This window comes from Macrotis lagotis, chromosome 7 (assembly GCF_037893015.1).
Source record: "Macrotis lagotis isolate mMagLag1 chromosome 7, bilby.v1.9.chrom.fasta, whole genome shotgun sequence".
Classification (NCBI taxonomy): Eukaryota; Metazoa; Chordata; class Mammalia; order Peramelemorphia; family Peramelidae; genus Macrotis; species Macrotis lagotis.
This window is the reverse complement of record NC_133664.1, coordinates 150744600-150766127: the sequence shown is the minus strand read 5'-3', so window position 1 is coordinate 150766127 and position 21528 is coordinate 150744600. Positions and strand designations below refer to the sequence as shown.

The 21528-nt window shown below is 33.6% G+C and overlaps 1 protein-coding gene across 15 annotated transcripts in view; it reads right to left on the bottom strand.

Annotated features, from left to right (window-relative positions):
* Positions 1-3965: 3965 nt before the first annotated feature.
* Positions 3966-21528, bottom strand: part of NRCAM (neuronal cell adhesion molecule) — a 302674-nt gene continuing 285111 nt past the window's right edge. For 14 of the 15 annotated variants that reach the window (XM_074193908.1, XM_074193918.1, XM_074193911.1 and 11 more), the window contains 3 exons: positions 17025-17156; positions 15421-15499; positions 3966-6379 (listed from right to left, as the gene is read on the bottom strand). In XM_074193908.1, coding sequence (XP_074050009.1) covers positions 6142-6379; positions 15421-15499; positions 17025-17156 — 449 coding nt within the window. In that variant the 3' untranslated portion in view covers positions 3966-6141. Of the gene's footprint in view, positions 6380-6940; positions 6999-15420; positions 15500-17024; positions 17157-21528 lie in introns of all 15 variants that reach the window. The other variant, XM_074193917.1, reaches the window with a different exon arrangement.

The following is a 21528-nucleotide window of genomic DNA, read 5'->3' as shown; positions in this document are numbered from 1 at the left end:
TGGGCTTCAGTTTTTTTTTTTTTAGATTTTTGCAAGGCAAATGGGGTTAAGTGGCTTGCCCAAGGCCACACAGTTAGGTAATTATTAAGTGTCTGAGACCAGATTTGAACCCAGGTACTCCTGACTCCAGGACCAATGCTTTATCCACTACGCCACCTAGCCGCCCCATGGGCTTCGGTTTCTGAATGTGATCTGTAGATTCTTTCAATTAACATATTATTTTCTGAGTTCAAATGTTTTGGGAAATATTTTATTTACTTATTTTTACCTTATGGTATTCAAGTTCTGTACCTGTATTCTTCTAAGGAGATCCATAATCCTTGAGTTGATTGTACTCATCTTGCCTTTTCTTTCAATGCTAGTGTTTTTGCTTCTTTTTTTTTTTCCCAAATTGGCCTTCATCCTGTGAATTTTCAATCCTAACTAGTTGTTCTCCCTTTTGTTTCTCTGGGGAGATTTATCATTGTGGATTCAAGGTTTCCTATTTTGCCCATTTTTAATTTTTATTTTTGCTAAGCAGGCCAAAAATTCTGCTTCTATTAATTTTATTTCTCTCTTGAACCATTAAGGGATTTCTGCCATAGTTCCATGTTCTCTTGAAGATCCACAGACTCTTATTCCTCATCATTTATTGATTCGATTTACTTTGTCTTGCAATATTTGTTCAGAGATGTTTGGACATACTTATCTTCCTCTGGTTTATCTGAGTGTGCTCAAGGTTAAACTGAGAACATGGTAAACTTAGTCTTTTTCTCCATCTTATATTAGCCTGTTGCTCATTATTTGAAGCCTCCTTGTTGATGGTAGATCTCCTGATGTCAGTCTCCTTTACTTTTCATTGGCTCTCAGCACCCCACCCCCAAGAGTCTTCCCCTAAGGTCTAATAAGAGCCCCCTTACACCAGCTGATACCCTGACCTTGTTCCTTCTGTTCCTTAATTCTCTGGTTGAACATTGCTACATCACAACAGGACTGCTGCTTCCCCAGGAAGAGCATACTTCCCACTTTTGTGTACTTCCACCTCCTCTACTATAAGAGGACTTAACTAAAGAAGATAAGGAATAGTACAATGAAGTTTAGAATATTATACAAAATCATTACATAATTAAAAATATTTTAGTTGTGCAACAGTCAATGCAAGTTGAGAGAAGATAGCAAACATGAATTGTAGACTCTGTTTTTGTGGTTTCTTTCACCTTTTGGTCCTTTGGGAACAAAAGGGGAGGAAACAAATGATAAAATTTATCCAAGGTGGAGGGTTATAGCATGATGAGATTGCTGAAATGTCAAGAGGCAAGGAATTTAAGTATGGCATAGATTAAATAAAAGGAGGGAAAGTGATATAGAAAGTGGAAAATATTCTTTGACAAGGAATGGGAAAAGAAAGTTAAGAATTCTATCATAGGGGATTTTTTTCTAAAAAAGGACAATATAGTCAAATATTAATGGGAGTGTCTTAGGGAATAGCAGTGAGTCTTTGCTCAAACATCATAAAAGTGAACATTCTTTGGCCAAACTTCACAAGCCCTCATATGTTCCATTCATGCTTACTGAGATTAGAGGATGTTTAAAAAAAACTCCTCAAATAGACTGTATCTGTAGAGAGGAAACTTAGATAAAGAATCTCAACTTACATACACACACAGATATATGCATATGTATGTATGTATGTATGTATTTAATATATATGTATATGTCATTTTGAAAATACTTGGAGACATTATTTAACAAGGAATAAAGGTTTCCTCTGGAGAAGATAGGAAGAACAATATAGAAATAGGTACAGTTGGTTAAACAAAGATCAAACTATCAACCACCTTGGGGCTTAGGGAACTTTCCCCTTTTTTCCCCAAAGAGCACTATGAATTGAGGAATTGAGGTGAGCAGGGGTAAGCACATAAAAATGACAACAGGTGGAAATAATACAGGAGCAACTGAAGAAAGCATTAAAATACAATTAGTGGAGCTTTGAATGGGTCCAAACATTATGGAAAGCAACCTGTTAAAAAATGACAAAGTTTCCCATATCTTTTTACTCAAAGATCCCATAGCTAGGTGTGTGTGTGTGTGTGTGTGTGTGTGTGTGTGTGTATTTATATATGCATATATATATATATATATATATATATATATATATATATACACACATATGTCAAAGGAAGTCAAAGACAAAGATCTCACAGTAAGGAAAATAATCATAGCAATGGTTCTTAGGGCAACACAAAAATAGAAATAAAGTAGAAACCCATAGATTGACAAATTAAACACAAATGGTAGTAACATAAAAATAATAGATTAATATGCTTTAAGAAATGATGACTATGAAGAATTAAGAAAGTCATGTAAAGACATGAATTGATGAAAAATATAGTAAGAATTACCAAGAAAACAATAAATACAACAAAAGAAAAAAAGAAAATGAAAAAAGTAGCCAAAAAGTTTTTTGAAGGTTTTTTTATATAATGACTAAACTTGGTTTTATAGAAGAGACGAGGAAGAGAATCTTCCTCCTTTTTTGGTAGAGATGCAGAATTAAAGGTGTATAACATTATACATAATATCAGACTCTAATGATGTGTTGGTTGCTTTTGCTAAATTGCCCTTGCCATTTTCCCCTTCTTTATATTACAAAAGGATGACTCACTGGGATGGGAAATATTAGGAAATGAAGGTGATGAGTTAGCAAAATATATCAAAACAAATTAACTTTTAAAATGAATAAGACAGTGATACCTAACAAAATTTCCATAAGACCTGCAGCACATATTTCAAAGGATAAAGAACTAGAAAGGGCTTTAAAGATTGTCTAGACCAATGCCCTAATTTTACCAATAATAAAACTGAGGCCAGGAAAAATAAAATGTTTTGCTACACAAGTAGTAAGGGGGCAGAGTTTATTTGGAATTCAGGTCCTCTTATTTCTTCTGATCCAAATTCATTGCTCTATTAAACAATTCTACGATTAGGCTTTTCAAAAAAATGTTCCAAATATCATTTGTCCTAGTTGGAGACTTTCTTTTCATCACTAGGTTGAGTTGTCAAAGGAATTAGAATCACTGAAAAGTCTTATCCTTTTTCATATATACATTATATATATATACATATTTCCTTTGCATTATTTGGAAAAATTGGGAGCCCTCTGGTGGTGATGATGTCTAAAATTTTCTCATGTTTCTTGAGGATAATTAATATTCACTTGGCTCACTTTCAGAAACACGTTTCTACTATGAGAAACAGAATGGACAGTTCCTGAGTTTCAAGACTGCTATTGTGGACCAGAGTGAAATGAAGGAAGAGGAAGAGTGGAGAGAGAGTGCCCTCATCTGCCTGTCTGAAGACAGATCATCAGAAATATCCTTGTAGATTCCATTTTAGATTTCACTGAATTTAATAGACATTTACAGAACAGATTTGATAACATCTCAGAGCTGCAAGGGAATTTGGATATTGAGCCAACATAGAGAAAGTCAGAACATGGACTCGGAGTGTTGGGATTGGCCAAGTTAACAAATCCTCCTTCAAAGTTAGGTAAAAATCAAATAGCAAATGGCAAAATTTGTAACTGAGGTTAAAGGACTGGGTTTTGAAGTGATTATCCCACAGAGAGAGTTGGAAGGTAGGCTAAACACTGGGAAATCAGACTTTTTTCAGGTGGGGAAAAGGGAAATAAAGGAAAATGAATGACAAATGAAAGTCATTAGATTGAACTAAGTCCAAGACTCAGGTGTTCATCCAAGGACTGCAGACTACTGAAGGAGGCAAAAGGGAAGAGTCAGTGTTAGGGAGTGGTAATAGTCAGGGATCTGGATACTAGGATTCAGGCAGAAGAAATTTAGTTCCTAGAAGGTTTGAGGTTTCACATAGATTTACAGAGAAATGAGTTGGGGATCCATTTATTAGAAGTCATCACAGCCTCCCTGAGAGTCACAGATTCAACAAAACTTAACAAATGATAACCAAGAATGGAAATTTTAAACCACATTTAATTTTTTAATTACAAAATCTGTTGCACTATTACAGAAGTGACCCTTTCATGCACAGATAAATTTAGCATCTACCATTTCAGAAGAGTAAAATTGTACTTGTTTTCCTCCTGTCACTAAGAACAGTAAATCCCTAGTAACAGTTATATTTGTGCTCTCTGATCAATCTGGTGTTTTGTCTTTTTTTTTTTTTTTGAGTATCAATATGAAAGCTGATTTGGGAGAAGCAAATGCAGTGCTATGAAAGAATATGTGGCCATCTTCATCTGGGATTCCTTCAGACTGTGCTTACACACATAAAAGCTGCTAGATGACTAAGGCCTATTGTACCCCACAGGCAATTAGCTCTGAAGATTTTATCTTGAAACCTCCTGTTGATACATTAAACAGTTGACTATTTGTTTCACAGCAAAAAAAAAAAAAAAAAGGAAAAGAAAAAATAAAATGAATAAGTAGATGCTTTCAAATTCCATGCACTCCACTGGCTATTATACTTCTTACACAGTACAACATAACCATTTCGATTTTGTTTATTTGTATGTAACACCTATAAGCATATAGCATCTACACTTTAAGTATATTTACAAATTCAACAAAATATCTACATATAAAAAGCTTTACTTAAAATTAAACTTGATGCAAGTTATGAGAAACCAATTTATTGGCAAATGAAACTGAGCATTCCTTCAACCATAGGTTGTTATAAAATTTCATATTTGGAGGTAAACAATTTGATAGAGTTTATGAATGTGAGAGAATGCTGTTTTTTTTTTAAACTGATAACTGTAATCCTTTTAACTACTAGGCCTTATTAGCACTTGTCAGAGTTCTCAGATTCTGAAGTTGTCCATAAAAATTTATATACACATTGTTTAATGCTGTACATTGTTTCAAAAGCTGCCACATGGATCAAAAAAAAGATTTAGAGGATCATGGGCAGCTGTTGGCATGGTGTCAAAGCCTTTTGGAGCAAACAGATTGTTTTTGTTGATGTTTTGCTACCAAGTTGATCTCTTGCTTCTCTAACTGAATTTGATTATTTGTTTATTTGTTTCTGGAAACCCTTGTAAAGCTGCAGAATCATGATATATGTGCTCTGGTTGGTTGTGAAGTTTTTCTTTCAATCCTCAAGAAACAAACCCTCAAAACAAACAGTACTTTTATGCCTTTGAAATTGTGTTTCCATTTTGTAGTACAATGACTTTCATTGCTTCTGGGTTGTTTAAAAAGGTACTTTTTTTTTTTGGCAATGATAGCAGTACACTGATCATTGTTTATTACACCAACTGATTATAGCAGGGCGGCATATTATGGAATGCATATTGTATGAAGGCACTGAATGTAGCTTGCTCTTGTGTTTTCTGGAATTTTGTTGTCTGAAGAAATTTTTTAATGGTTTACTTTCAATTTGCTTCAGGACTGTATGATTTTCTAAATGCATTGATGCATTTTGTTTTTGCCTAAACAATCCACCATCTAGATGGTATAAAAACAGAACACTGTAGTGCTGTAATACTTGATAGATTAAGAAGGCGATATAGTAATAGGAGCAAAGAGAAGGTATAGAGTCTCAGTAAGCAAACAAGTGTCATACTTCACTCATTTAGCAATTCTGTACTGAATATACTGTTTCTAATTGTCTTGGCAAGAAGACTAATGAAAGCTAGACATTAAATAACCAATTTCACAACAATGTCCACAAAGACATTGAAGTTCTAGGTAATACTACGATAACACTCTTGACAATGAAAACGGAATTCATATCTAGGGATTCGGCTGAGGATTGCATTACAAAATATCAAACCCTGTTTTAATAACATATATAGGTTTGTCTGTAAAATGGGTAGCATTTTTCATGCATTTACTGTATCTTTACCAGGAAATAACATTATCAGTTGTTGTATTATTTGTCAGTTCTGAAGAAATTTTTAAAAATATGCATTCTGAATGAAAAGTCTGCATTTTGTTCTCCAATTGACACTAATGTACCACTTTTACGGAGTTATTCATTTGTGTAAATGTTTGATCTATCTGTCTCAGAGAATAAACATACAGTAGAAAGTAGCATTTCTACCTACATGTTCACAGTGTGAGAGGGCTGACAGACAAGTGCTTTTAAAAAAATATCATGGTGAATATGGGTACGTCGGCAGAGAATTTAAACAAAGGAGTTCATGGCATTGACAGGAGAAGGAGCCTCAGAACTTTCATTTCCTTCTGCTGGTTCTTTTTCTTTCTTACCACTGTATTGTCCAATAAAGGAACCATCCTCATTGAACTGGCCATTTACCCCTTCTCCATAGTCAACCAAACTATCATCGCTATCTTCCTTTTTCACAGTTCTGTCTGAGGGTGTTCGACTTCCCTTTTTTGTAGGTTTATGATCCTCTGCATCACTGGAGGAGAAAAAAAAGATAGCAAAATATTGCAGTTAAAACCTATCTTTAAATAACTTTTTTTTAAACTAAGAAACAAAAGAGCACATGCATGCAGATTATGTCAAAGCTTATGCAGTCTTGAAGTCCATTAGCCAAACCTAGTCACCAAATTAATATGATGTGGTTGTCATGGAAATCAGGTACAGTGATGGTTTAAATATGAGCTCTTCAGTAGAAAATGAACTGCCTATGGTGCATGTTCCTTTCAATGAGAGATTTAATCCCTGATTTGAAAGAAATTTAGAAAAATAATGGCAAGCATTAAATAAGAAGGGGACTGAAATGTCACTGAGAAATCACTGTTTTGATTCTCAAAGTGGGAGAAAAAGCTTATGATAGGTAGTGAGGTTAGTCTGTTAAACCTTTTAATCCTTTGGATTCCTTGAACATGAATGAAGAATGAATTTGGTTAAATGAAAAATACTGATTCTTTCTGATCTAGAAGAAGGAAGCAAAGTGTTGCATTTCAAATCATTTTAGTTATAGAATGCAGGCCAGGCTTATAAACTTCAACCTTACCTTTCAAGAGACCTACATATTCCATTAAAAGGGTGCAGAAGAAACAAATGAAAATAGCCTAAGAAGAAAAGCAAAATCCATATCCTGAAAGTGTACAGTTTTGTAATTTATTTATTCCTGAAAGAATGCCAGTTAATAGGGGTAAAGATTCATTAAGCTGGAAATTTTGGCTTGAGTATTAAGTCTGCAAAATTACTCTCACATTGATATATTCTGGATATGGTGAGAGATACTGGGTAAAATAAAAAAAAACTTTTATAAACAGAATATTCTTTTCCTTTCAATCCATGCATACTTATATCACTTTCCATTTTTATCATTCAGTTTTTATGGAAATCTGAGAATTAAATAAATCAATAACATTTTGCAAGACCTAGATTTTGCTTACATCTCTGCTCAAATATCTCAGTATCCTTTGAAAGGAATGAACTAATGAGTGTATTCTAATTCACCCTCACAGAATTGTGATAGTCATATATGATCTACCTTTTAACAGATTGGAAAAAATTAGAGAAGCCAATATATTTTTATTTTCTATTTCAAAGAATGGAAATAATTGAAAATAGGAAGCTTGTATATAGTATGGAAGAAAAAAGATACTCTATTGATCTTAGAACCTCTTTATAGTTCCTCTCCAACAATCTATTCTGATCAAGACCAACATTTTAGCTTCTTTATCCAGAAGTTCAGTTTAGGACTTTTTTTCCCCTCCAAGAATGAATCTTCAGGGGCAGCTAGGTGGCACAATGTATAAAGCATTGGCCCTGGAGTCAGGAGAACCTGAGTTCAAATCCAGTCTCAGTCACTTAGTCACACCTAGCTGTGTGACCTTGGGCAAGTCACTTAACCCCATTGCCTTTCAAAAAAATGAATATTCAGAAAACAGCCTTCTTTTATATTTATATTGTATGAAACAATTGTTTCTGTAATGTAGAGATCTTAGCTGAAACAATATTAATGAACCAGATTCTTCTGCAAAGAATCAATTCTGGAAGCATCCTACAATCTTCAAGTGAGAAAGAATTTTAAGGGTCTACTATTCATTGTGAAAATCTCTTATGTGATATCTCTAACAAATAAATATCCAACTTTTGCCTGGATATTCACCATAAAGGGGAACTCAATGTGGCAAGACATTTCATTGTAGGGACAGTTTTGTTAGAAAATGTCTCCTTATAATGATTTATCTGTGTCCTTGTAACTTTTGCCCCTAAATCATATTCAATTTTTTGATATGTTTAATTCTTCTTCTTCCAGATGATAGTCCTTCAAATATAAGGAAGTAGCTGACATCTTTCCTATAAATTATGTTCAGATCAACATTTCTAGTACCTTCAAGTGCTCCTCCTTAAAAAAAAAATGGTTTCCAAATCACTATTCCATTTTATGAGTGTCCATCCTAAAACAAGGTGCTCCAGAAGTCACCTGATTGTAGACATTATGCTTTTGTTAATGTAGTATGCTTACATAAGATTTTTTGGTAGCCAAATCATAAAAGTGGGTTATATTGAGAGCTCTTTGATTCATATATTTTTTACTGAGTCCTGATTCCACATATCTCTAATCCCCTAATAATGAAATTTATATTCTGAAAGTAATTATAGGCCTTAATCTTGATATCTGATGTATTTCATCTTTGGAATTTTGGGAGGGATGGGTGAGTATTACTCTAGTACTTTGAGATCTGTTTGAATCATGAGCTTTCTAAGTTTTTTTATTATCTGTAAATTTGGTAAGCATATCTTCTATTTCTTCATTCAAGTCATTGATAACAATGTTGAATGATACTGGGACAAATACAGAACCCTGTGACATGCCCCTAGAGATTTCTTTTCAGATTACTATCAATCTATGAATGAATAATATTAGGAAATGCTTGTTCAGCCAGTTATAAAATTCTCCCAACTGTATTATCAAGAAGCTCACATTTCACCATTTTGTCCACAAATATTACATTGGAGAATTTGTCAAATGTCTTGTTAAAATTAACTCATGATGGGCTCATTTATTGTGCCAAAGGGAACATCATTACAGCCACATTTTCCATTGTGTGTATGTGTGTGTGTGTGTGTGTGTGTGTGTGTGTGTGTGTGTATAAATATATATATATATTTCTTTGCATGACTCCTCTTCCAGTTCCTAACCCTAGACTTCACTCTGCAAATTCTATGGATTATCTTGATTTATTTTTTTATTGTCAGAAATATGTATATCTACTATACAAAAGAAAGTGGATTTAGTCTGAAAAGGAAGGAGGAAAACTCATTTATCAGATAAGAAGCATAGATTCTTCTTTTAACTTCTAAAGACTTCCATTCTAATTTAACCCTTGTTCAAAAGCAAGAGACAAACCAAGTGAGAGAAGGGACCAAAGTTTGAAGAACAGAAAAGCATCCCAGTTTACTTAAAGAATTAGAAGTAAGCTAGAAATTCTATTCAAGAAATAACTCTTAGAAGAACAAAGAAAAGCCCTTGTTGAATGTAAATTTTGAATTCTTGGTGAAGAATGTGGGAGCTTACAAGTCAGAACAACATTCTAGTTTTTAACTATTCTCTCTCTAAAGCTACCCAAGCGAAAGTAACTTGGCAAGGGGAAATAACTTTCCAGGCCTGATTTTGAAAGTCTCTTCTTCAATGCAAATGAGAATTTGGAAACTAAAGGAGAGGCTATTTCAAAACTGTCACCTAACTTGGCAAAACTCTACTTGTCTGACTCTGGGCTTTACAAGTGAGAAATAAAGGTTATAAATGCTGTTAAAAAAAAACACAATTAAATGGAAAACTCTTTTCATGAACAGGAGAACTAAGTATTCATGTTTAACATCTCCAAAGCTTCAAAGATTAAAATTCCTTTTATGCTGAAATAATACATTGTACATTATATTATAAAAAGCAGAATGAACTTGTAGCTGGAACTTTCCATATGTATTGTCTTCCCATAAAAGCAAAGGTTGCCTGGCTTTTCTATTTGTATCTCTAGTTTTTAGGATATAGTAACATTTAGTAAATACTTTATTAATTCATTCATTAAAAACATTCATAACCTGTTAAGTGAGGGAAAATGGTTACACAGTAGAAAAAACATATATCACAATTTCTCATGGTAGAAGAAGGCAGGACAGTTTTGAAACTTTGTTCAGTTAGAAAAAAATAAAAGTATATCCATCATATTTAAGTTGCTTTAACAGTGTACTAGATGGATGAGTTCAAACTTTTCAATAATGTTTCTTTCTAATAAAAGCAGTCTGTGGGCAATTTTACCTTTCATATTTATTCATATGGACACTCACAAATACTGCGATTGCTAATTGAAAAAGTAATAATAATAATGATGATAATGATATGTGTAGAATACTGCACTCTTCCAAGTGCTTTTATAGACATTATTTCCCCAGGCAAGATTTCTATTATCTTTCTATTTTGCACAGAAGAATTCATGAAGACTGACTATAAAGATGTGAAGTATATCGGTCTGGAAACACTCTCTAATGAATGCCTCATTCCTGTGAAGTACATCTTCTCTTGCCCTGGAAACTTTTTATAATATTTTGCTATTCAGTGGATTCTGATTAATGTAATTTTTGTCTGGAGGGATTTATTTACTGAATTTCCTCAGTCACAGGGTAGTTTTGTGATATAGTACCTTAACAGAACATTACAGCAAAGTTCCAGTTTATATTTTTTCCTCCCCGTGACCTAAATAATTAATTTCAGGGGTATATGTATACTCAGTAAGTAGCAACTGAATGAAACTCAGCAGCAATAGAGAATGTGTTGGAATGCTTCCTGAATTTTATGTCCTCGTTACTCTCTTACTTAGCCAAAATGACTGTCCATTTCCTGTAATACATTGTCTCTAAGAAAAAAAAAACAGGCAGGAGGCTCTGGAGTCAAGAAAGACTGAGTTCAAATTCAGCCTCAGACATTTGACACTTACTAGCTGTGTGATCCTAGGCAAGTCACTTAACTCTGATTGCCTCATCAAATAAAAAAGAAAAGAAAAAGAAAAAAACAAACAAAATAAAGTATTCTACTGAATATATTTCTCTCCTTACTTGGATCATGTGATTGACCCATATCACATATAGCAATTATTTTCACCTCATACAGTATGTGTGAATGTGTGACATGGGTCCCCTAACTACAGGAATACAGGATTTACACAATAAATTTGGATTAATGTAGTAGGCAATGACTTCAATAGACCATCGATGGTATGACTTTTGCTCTAGGTTCATTTTGGTTTTAACAAAAGATCAATCTAAAGAATGAAAAAATACTTACACAGTTGTTGCATTGTTTCTCTGATTTTTCTATATGCTAGAAAGGATGCAGATTCTACTGTCTGTATAATCAAAGAAATAAACAAAGACAACTGCAGATTTCCACCAGAGGTACCTGCATGGAGGTGGTGTTGGCTCAAGGTTGTGAAGTAGCGGCATGTACAAAAACAAATTTAGCCATGGGAAGTCCCTCCTTCCCTCTTTTTGCACCTTGTGAATTACCCTTTGACTGGGCAAGAGTTGAATTACCTAGGGAGCTGCTGCTAGATTAGAAAGAATAAAGGAAGAATGAATTCCTTAAAAATATTCTTCTCTTGACAAAAGTTTTGACTTTGTGCCCTCTGGCATGGTTAGCAATCTATGCTTTAGTCTTAGGAAAGCAAGAATTTAATGAAAACTGTCATTCTTATGCTTCCCTAGGGGTGCAAAGTATGAAAGGGACCCTGGTGATCCAAGGAAGGGAAGGGAATTTTAATGTGTTGCCAAAAAAAAAAAAGAAAAAAAATGCTGTCAGCACCTGGAATCTTTTTTCACGAAGTGTGGCATCACAAAGACTTTTAAACACATTACATGGTAGTAGAATCAACCAAAGGGTAAAGTTCTGATCAGTCATGAAGCTGTAATGACAGTTTTTTGCATGTGATTTTGTCTGTGGACTTTGCCTTTTTGAATTTCCATCCTCATTTGGAAAATTAAACAATTCATTAAAAAAAAAAAATCTGAGACACTCATCAGAACCATAACTCCTTTAGGACCCTACAGAACAAAAAATGTAATCACATATGTGATAAATGTTTCAGTTTCACTCATCCAGGTTTGGTCTACCCCCTTAAGAAGTCAGAACTATATACATATGTATATGCTCATATATGCACAAAATTACCCGTTGAAGTGTCTTCCAAACGTATCACATATGAATTAACTTGGAACCAAAGAAACATGACCAGATGATTGTAGACACTCATGATTTTGGCATTATGATCATGTCAGCATTAGCATCGCCCTTGCTATCCTCACTTTGGAATCCCAACACAGTAGAAATGATGAACAGATAGACTTGTAAGCAGAATAGGACTCTTAGAGAAGCATCTCACTCTCTTTGATTCATCTGCATTGTCCCTTCAATCACCATTAGAAAGCCAGATTTAAATTCCATAGTATTTTGGTGGAGTGAGAATTAAAGGTCACCACTGCTCTTGGGCCTGCTCTATGTTAGATCATGGGTTCACAAAGCTTTGATAGCAAACTGATGGTGGAAAAGTAGAAATGGATCAGCATCCTAAGGGTCAAATTCATTGCATGAAATCCCAAAGATATTCAAACAGAACCAAGCATATAAGAAGCAGTATGCAGAAAAGCACTGATAAAATGAAGGTCAATCATTTATTTGACAAGCTTACAAAAGTAATATCAACTTTAAGCAGATAATGAGGCATAGCTCCGCAAGATAAATAGACAACAGGGGACCTATTTTAGACTGGATAAGCTGTGTAGATAAGTGAATTGTAAAAATAATTGTTGAGGTAGTTAATAATCACTCTTTGGGGTGGGGAAGGGGAGAAGTATACATTCAGTAAAACAGATGGAATCAGCATCTTAATCCATTTACCTGGGATAAAGCTACCACCTATTCTGGTAAAGTCCTAACTTGAATCTGATTTTTGCTAATTCCTTTACCTTTGTTAGATCTTTGTTTCATGAAATTTTAAGTCTTCCTTTGAGCAAATTTGAAGAAATTTAGTACAAATTTGGTATGACTTTCTCCCTTGCTACTTAATAGCAAGTCTCAAGAAATGTTAGTCTTATTTTGGGGGGAAATTTGAAGAAATTTAGTAAGAATTTGTTAACCCCTTAAGCCTCACTATATACTTGCTTGTCTCAAAAAAATTAGTATAATTTTGAGGAAATTTAATAAGAAGTTTTTGCTGCAGAGAAAGAACTAATCAGATCTGAATGAGGCAGGGTGCTGGGAATTAGAAACAATATGCCTACATTTGTGGGGAAAAGTGTTTAAGCAACTTAGTGAAAGCTCTGCCCCCAATCCAGATTTCAAGGTTTTTGATCTTTGGTAGCACATTTGCTCTTAATGATATTGAAAAAGAAATAATCAAAACAAGAACTATGGATGGGTGAATTTTCCCAAATTAGCCAATATATCATATCACCCATCTAAATAAAATGAAAACTCTCCATTGGCATTCAAAATTAGTTTTTCTTTAGATATGAATGTTCTTCCTTGTTTCTGTAATAAGACCTGCCTAACAAAGTCATTAATATTTATTTAAAAATATATCTGGGCAAGTCTATTTGTACAAATAGCAGATTAGTTTTATTCTGCTCTGGGATATAAGGAATGCATTTCTTTAATGATGGAACCAAAGCAAGACAAATCATTAAAACTCAGGTAGGTGAAATACTGTCTAGAGGGTCATAACATGTTTAAACATTGAAAGTCTATATAGGGAAGCTAGGTGGCAGAGTGGATAAAGCACTGGCCTTGGAGTCAGGAGTACCTGGCTTCAAATCTGGTCTCAGACACTTAATTACCTAGCTGTGTGGCCTTGGGCAAGCCACTTTATAACCCCATTTGCCTTGCAAAAAAACCTAAAAAAAAAAAAAAAGAAAATCTATACAGCATTGCAGTCAGGAGTGTATGGCTAATGGATTGGGTAGAAATATAGCCATTAATTTTTTTTTAAATTAAGTGCAAATTAAAAATCACAAAGGTTCTTTCTATATTTGTTAACTGTATTGTTTGACAAATTTTTTTTACCTTTCCAGTTTTATACTGGAAGGAATTATCATGATATAATTAAATTTCTTAAGTGCAGGAGTGATTTCTTTTCTATTTGTATCCCCAGCAACTAGTAAAATGTTTGCCCCATAGAAGGCACACGTGATGATTAAATGATATTTTTTATTGCGACCCTTCTCTCCCAAATCAAAAATCAGATAAGTTTTGCCAGGCAAATTTGCTGGAATTATTTTTAATAGCCTCTTGTCATTTTTTTAAAAAAGCAAAATAGCAAAGGGCACATAACATTATCTACGGTATTATATACCAGTGTAAAATACAATAAAATGGAGAAATACAGTGAATATCACTTGGAGCCTAGGTAGAACTCAGTATTGGTGACTTGTGAGAAAAATAGACCGCAATTGCTCCTCCAAGTTAACTGTGGCCTAGCCATAATACTTAAAAAAAAAATACTAGCTTTGGTCCCCAATTTAGAAATGTTCTTGAAAAAAAGATCTTTTCAAATAAAATTCTTTCAGGTGAAAAAACCAACATTGTTCAACTATAAATCTGATGTGTATTTTCTTAATATGGATTAAATAATTTTTAAAAAGGAAAAATTATTTCTGGGTATTTCGTTTAAGATTAAAATTGGTATCTTTTTGAGATATAAATTCTTACAGATGAATACTCACATTCATTTGGCAAGTAATATTTTTTTTAAAAAATTAAACTTTGTAAATAAGTACATTTGGGCATAACCACTCTTCCAGAAGGATATTTCCAAGTACCATGAATATTATTACTTTCTTCTCATTATGTTCTTAAGAATGTGTTTGGTAGTAGAGGGAGACCATCTACATTCTAGGAGTATGGAGGAGCAGAGAGGAAATTCAAAGGGGCAATTAATTAACCTGTGTAATCATGGCTATGGAGTGCCCAATTTCTACAACTGTATACTTAACTATTTCCATATCAAAAGAGAGTAGAAAGGGGGAAACATTTTTTTTATTTTCTACCCTAACTTTGTACTGAATGAGGGCTCTTAAAGTATGCAGTGGTTTTACCCCTCATAATATAAAAGATCCCAACACTTTAACTCCAAGGCAATTGGAAGACACAAGGGGATCACAAAGCTCTGGGAACAGACACAGAAATATGTCTGTCATAGAAATATGGAGCAATCCCAATGAATATCTGTGGAGCTGTCTTCCATCAGTACTGTATCTCTTAGTCCTCATCAAAAATAGAAACATTTCATGAAGGGCCAAAATATTTTATAACAGTAAAGGACTTGAAATTTATACGTTTTTCAAACTAAATTTACTCTTGATAGTTGAGAAAAGTGCCAAATGTTAAGGAAACTTTCTAGGAAAAGAAAAATTTTCTGTTTTGAGTGCTTAAATACAGAACCTGACTGACAGAAAATATAAGAATAAAGATGCATAGTAGGTGCTAACCTGTATTCTCCAAAAGTTCCATCATCTTCCTTCATAGGTTGAATTTCTGGATCAGCATGTGCATCTTCTTTTTCTTTGACTAAAACATCAAAATGGCATCATTAACCACTGATGCTGGCATTTCTCTGTACAAGATTTTTCGTCATCTTGATACTTTTCATTTCCCAGTGTTATCATCATAATCATTTTTAAAATGTAGTAGATTTTTCAAGGTATGCAGCAGTTGGCAGTAAGTATACTTTTTATTTCCTAGAAATTGTGAGGGAACTTAAAAAAATGAACACTTAGTAGAACCTAACAAGATTTCAAGATTATACTTGAGAGAAAGGATTAATTTTCTATTATTTTAATAATCCATTATTAAATTGGGGATGAGGTTTTTCCTTTCTATTTCTTCACTCATGGACCAGCTCTTGCAGATCATTCAGTCAACCTCTGAAGGACATTGCTGATAGATGAGATTGCCAAATTCTCTGGGCATATGCTCTGTGATCTTGGGTGGGGGTCCCCACCCAACTAGAAGTCCTTACTAATCTAGGTCAATTGGTCCCTGGAACCTTCCATTAGATTTTAGTGTGACCCAGTTTATGAAGCAGACCAGAGTGGTCTGGGTAAAGATGAATTCCTTTGTTCAGATTGCTGGAGGCAGCTAAGGTTTATGATCAAGTCATATTCTCAGCAGACAGAGCTTAAGACTTTTAGGCTACTTCCTCATTAATATGTCCACTCCTTTGTTAATAGTTCACCAATCAGAGTTGATTTTTACCCATCAGGGGTACATACATATATGTATGTATGTATGTATTTGAAGGAGACCACTGGCTATCAATTTACTGATTATTTGCTAACCAGAAACTCTATCTCTCTCTTCTGCTTTTTATTTGTCTCAAAATCTGGCTTGTTAAGATTTGCCAAGGTAGTATAATCTTTAAGAATCCAAGGTCATTTTTATACCATTAAAAGGCATCAGAATGAATGAAATTACAAATTTTTAAAAAACAAGCCAATTATTAGTCTCAAGGCACTACATGTAGTGTGGAATGATGGCTGGGAGGAGCAATAGGATCCCAGATTTAGAACTGGAAAAGACCTTATAAGTCAACTAGTCTAGTCTACCCTCCCCACTTTAGGAGATGAAGAATAAGGGACCTTGAATAAGGTCATGCAACTTATAATACTCTCTCTCATGCAATTATAATACTCTCTTGTAGTGTTTTGGTCAGGAAAATTACAGATACGGTTTATTGGAATATGTCTTATACAAAGAGAAAAACAACCCTTATCTTAAGATGTGTAAATTCTGTTTTTTAAACAGAAAGGATCCAGGCAAGCATTCTAGGCTGCTCCTTAAAAATACATAGTAACTCATAGTACTAGGGGACCATGGGCAGTTTTCAAACACAGATGGGCCAACCCACAAATACATCTTCTTTCTCTTGAAAATATATCTATTGTTGTTTTGTAGACTGGGTCAAAAGAAAAAGTTTTGATGTCTTGGCTTTAGGAGGATATAAGCATCACTCGTTTACATGTTAAAACTTATCATAATTTTAAGTTGCATAATAATGCAAATAAAGATTAGCAACATGTATGTCTTCTTTTACCTGGATATTTACCACCCTTATTTCTTCTGATGAAGCAAACAATCAGCAAAATCAAGATGAGAAGAGCAACAGCACACATCAGACCAATGAACCAGCCTTGAGTAGCAATATCCACTTGTCGGCTTGCCATAGCTAGGAAATGAGAGAAAGGGAGCATGGATTACAAATAGAAAACCAAACAAACTTATAATAATATATTTTCAGGAGTACTTAATAGTATTAAAATTTGTTATTTAATAAAATTCCATAGTATAAAACCAGAATATAATAGCCAAGAGTGATTTGAGTATGGTACTTTGAAAAAATGTCTCCATTAATATTTAGAATGTGTTTTCCAAGTAGATATTGAGTACAAATAATTTGATACTTAAAAATTCCTTCTTCTTCAACTTCTATGTAAATAACTTTTCTCAATTTCAGCATATTCCCAAAACTGCCTTGTTTGAAGAGGAATATTTGAATGAACTAGGACAATAATATTGAGACTGATTTTTAAATAAACATACCAAATCTTATTATACAATCAAATGAGTACTGTTCAACATAGCACTTTTGGAGGGTAGATACTTACTCCAGTATTGGTGAAGAAAATATTTTTTCCTGTTGTATAATTACCTTCAGAGCCTGTCATGAACCATACAAGAAAATAAATCTCTTTACCCTCACACTTCCATTTTATCTGAATAGTCACTAGGAAGATACAAGCTGAGCAAAGAAACTTGGAGACAGTTATAATCAGTATCAGACTTCTCCACAGATGACCTTATGGGAAGTTAATACAATTTTGGGAAATTAGAGGTTAATTTCTGTCATTTACATATTTCCCTTTATATTGTGATTATCCAAGTTTTTTAATATAGGTTGACATTATTAATCACATTTGGCTTCAAATTATTTTTGGTCATTTAAAAAACCCCAGGAATATTCAAGATACTTCTGTAAATTCTGAATCTAATTTTAAATGATGAAGTTCAAGTGTTCTGAACAAGGACAACATTTTTTTGGAAAGTGGTTCTCCCAGGTGGCTACATAAAAAGATACAGGAAATTATTTGGATTGGATGAATTCTGGCAAGTTTTTTTTAAATAAAATAAAATCAGTCTATACTTTAAAGTAAAATAGTATTTTTGTCAGTCATTGTTCATTTTCTCATGAAAACCTAGGTTAATATGACTAATTTAATGTTTCATTCAAAGGAGACATGGGAAAAACATATAATTAATTATAATCAGACAGGTCCATAAACAAATAAATTTGAATTAACATTAATTGATATCAAATTATTACTTTTTAAAGGAACACATGCTCACTCATCCTCCTTCTACCATAATCTACTCAGAGAGAATGGAATGTCTTCTCTGGTCTCATAAAAATAGCTTTATCAAACTTTTTATTTAATTCATTTTGGATGAACCAGGAATGGTCAGCTTCCATAATCTTTGTTTTGCAGAATGATGAAGGAAATTGTGGTCCGACAAACATTATTTGCTCCCAGTTTTATAATAATCCCAATATTCATTTCCTGTCCTCCTTTATACAAAATGATAGGAAAAAAACAATGTCTGAAGTAAAGTATGATCAATAGAATGAAAGATGTGTCCTTTAGGAAACAAAGTCAGAAATCAAATTTTTTTATTGTATTATGAATCAAATACCAGTAGTCTTTTTCTCCTCACTACCAGAGATCTATATTTGGTCAGAGGGGAATTTGTCCTGCATCATAAGTAGGGATCTCTAGTTTGCCATCTGCTCACTGAAGCTCAAATAACACAAATAGGTGCCCGGGCAATGACAATTAGGATAATTTAAAGTACCATCTGGTGCTACTCAAATAAATGTGATCATTGACGTAAAGGATGTGGATGCAATTCATTTAAATTCTCAAATAAAATGATTGTGGTGCTTTTGAGGGGTGGTAGCCATTACCTAAAAACAAATGTGCATCAAATTTGTCATTTGATGGTAAATATCCCCTTATCCTAGTCTTCTACTGAACCCTCTCCTGATTCTATTCTTCGCTGTGAAGACCTAGCATCTTCCAACCCTTATCTCTGTTTTGTTGTTTAAACTATGTAGATCTTTATTTTTAGGAAGATGAGTTTTTCTGAATCCAGGCCATTGTACTACCTAGCTACCCCCCCATATACATATGTATATATATATATATATATATATATATATATATATATATATATATATATAAATATATATTTATATATATAATTTCTCTCTCTCTCTCTCTCTCTCTCTCTCTCTCTCTCTCTCTCTCTATCTAATCTATCTATCTATCATCCATCCCCTATAGTGAGCTCAAACAATAGTGAGGGAGTAGCTGAATGGAATCAATTTATTTGTTCTTCACCATTGCCCTGTTACTGAGGTTTTTCAGGAATTTTCATGCAATCTCATGTATTCCATCCAGCTGAATTTAAACTCTTGGAGGATAGGAATAAAGATATAAAAATACACATGCATATAATTTATATATGAAATACTAAAATAATAAATATATCATATGTAACATATATTAAACATAACTATTATGTATTATATAACATGATTATAAATAATAAGTATAAATCTCTATCTTCAGGGAGCTTAAAACAATTTTTTAAATTGTATTGCCAACACTTAACCAAGTCTCAATACACAAAATAAAAGGGATTAGAATAGAATGAATTCTCTCCCATGGGATCTATTAAAGTTTTAGGGATTGGAGTGGTTTACTTTAAAATCACTGATGTTTCTTTTTATCTTTAACATCATTTTGAGGCCCACTCTCCCCTCTCCTCCAGTCAAACTCTTGTAAAAATAACCCAAAACAGTTAGCAGTGTAAGCATCATTCATTCCACAGCTGTAGTCTACCTCTATTGCCAGAGGAGGGAAGGCACACTGGTTTTTGATAGGTTTGGAGATGACATGTGGTATGCAACATCAGCAGAGTTTGAGAGACCAAACTAAATTTTCTACACAGCTCATTAAATGCAAAAGGTATCTCTAAGGACACACTAAAATGGTGCTCCTTGAGACTGCATTTTTGCAGATATGCATCAAAATGGAAGTTTCAATTTGGTATTACTATACCATGAAATCATATTTATGGATATCAAATTAATGAAGAGCACAGATGATTATAACAGAAAGACTAATGAATCAAAAAACACAATGGATAAAAATAAAGTGAGAGCCCATACAGCTTTTTGTATTTGACTAACTCTATCTCAAACTCTGAAACCCAAAGTTAACTATAAGAGACATGTTCTAAATTTCTGCTATTTGCATTAAGCATAACTATTTTATTTCCACTAGTTTCACATATTAGTTCCAGCCATGGATTTTTTTTCACCATCACCAGGGAAATTCCTACTTGCTTTAGGGAAGATGTCAAAAATCTATCTTCTCTTTAGTTAATTTGAGGAGTTTTATAAATATATATATATATATATATATGTATATATATATGTATCACCTTTCCATATAAACATATATCACCTTTCCTTCAAAGGTTTGTTTCCAGGTGAAAATTTTATTCCTAATACCTGAGAGGTTAAAACATTAATTCCAAGTAGAGATTCAATTTATGATGCAAGAGCAAAAACAGAGTTAGATGTTTCAAAATTTTACAGTGACCTGGAGTTAGGATTTGTTTTTGCATTTTTCCTTTCTAAATATATTAACATTCCTTATTGATACACTGGTAATTAGGCTATTTTATCAGAGGTTCAGGTTACCACATAACCCTGGAAATCAGTTTCACATCTGAGTTTTACACAGTTCTACAGAACGAGTAAGGAACTTAGTTGGGGAAAATGGGTGGAAAGAGAAGAAAACAGATTTTAAAGCTGGAAGTAATCTTAAAATTATCCAGTCCATACTCCTTATTTTACATGTAAGGGAACTAAGGAGTTAACTTGACCAAGGTCATAGAGACCATTAGTTGCAAATTCAGGCCTAAAATTCAAGCCTTTTTTAGTCCTAGTCTGACACTTGCAGCTATTTTCTCCTATAGTTTTGAATTCCCCATTTTCTCTTAGCATTACTTTCTCTGTTAACACGTGACTCTGAGGATTTGTGCTTGCTCCTTTATTGAGTGGCTACACCTGGTCTGCATGGATGTCAGGAACTTGAACCAGATGCTTTGTCACAGTGATGGTTTGGGGAGATTTGGTATGTGGGAAAGTTTATGAAGAATTCAGTTTCTAAAAATTATTCTTTATAGTTGTAATGTCATTATGGAAAAAAGAACACATCCATCAAATACTAACATTAACCAAAGCAAGCTCCCCATTCCTCCCACACAGCACCATTTTCATGCCCTCTGAAGGGCTCTACTTTTGATATGGGTCACAAGCTATTTGGGCACGGACTACTTGGGCAGAAACTCTGCCACAAAGAAAAGGTTTTGTGAGTGCTCACGTAAATAGCATTAGGACTGAAGAACACAACTTGGAAGATATGAGTTGATAAGAAAGTGCAATATAAAATGGAGGGAGAGTAATAACT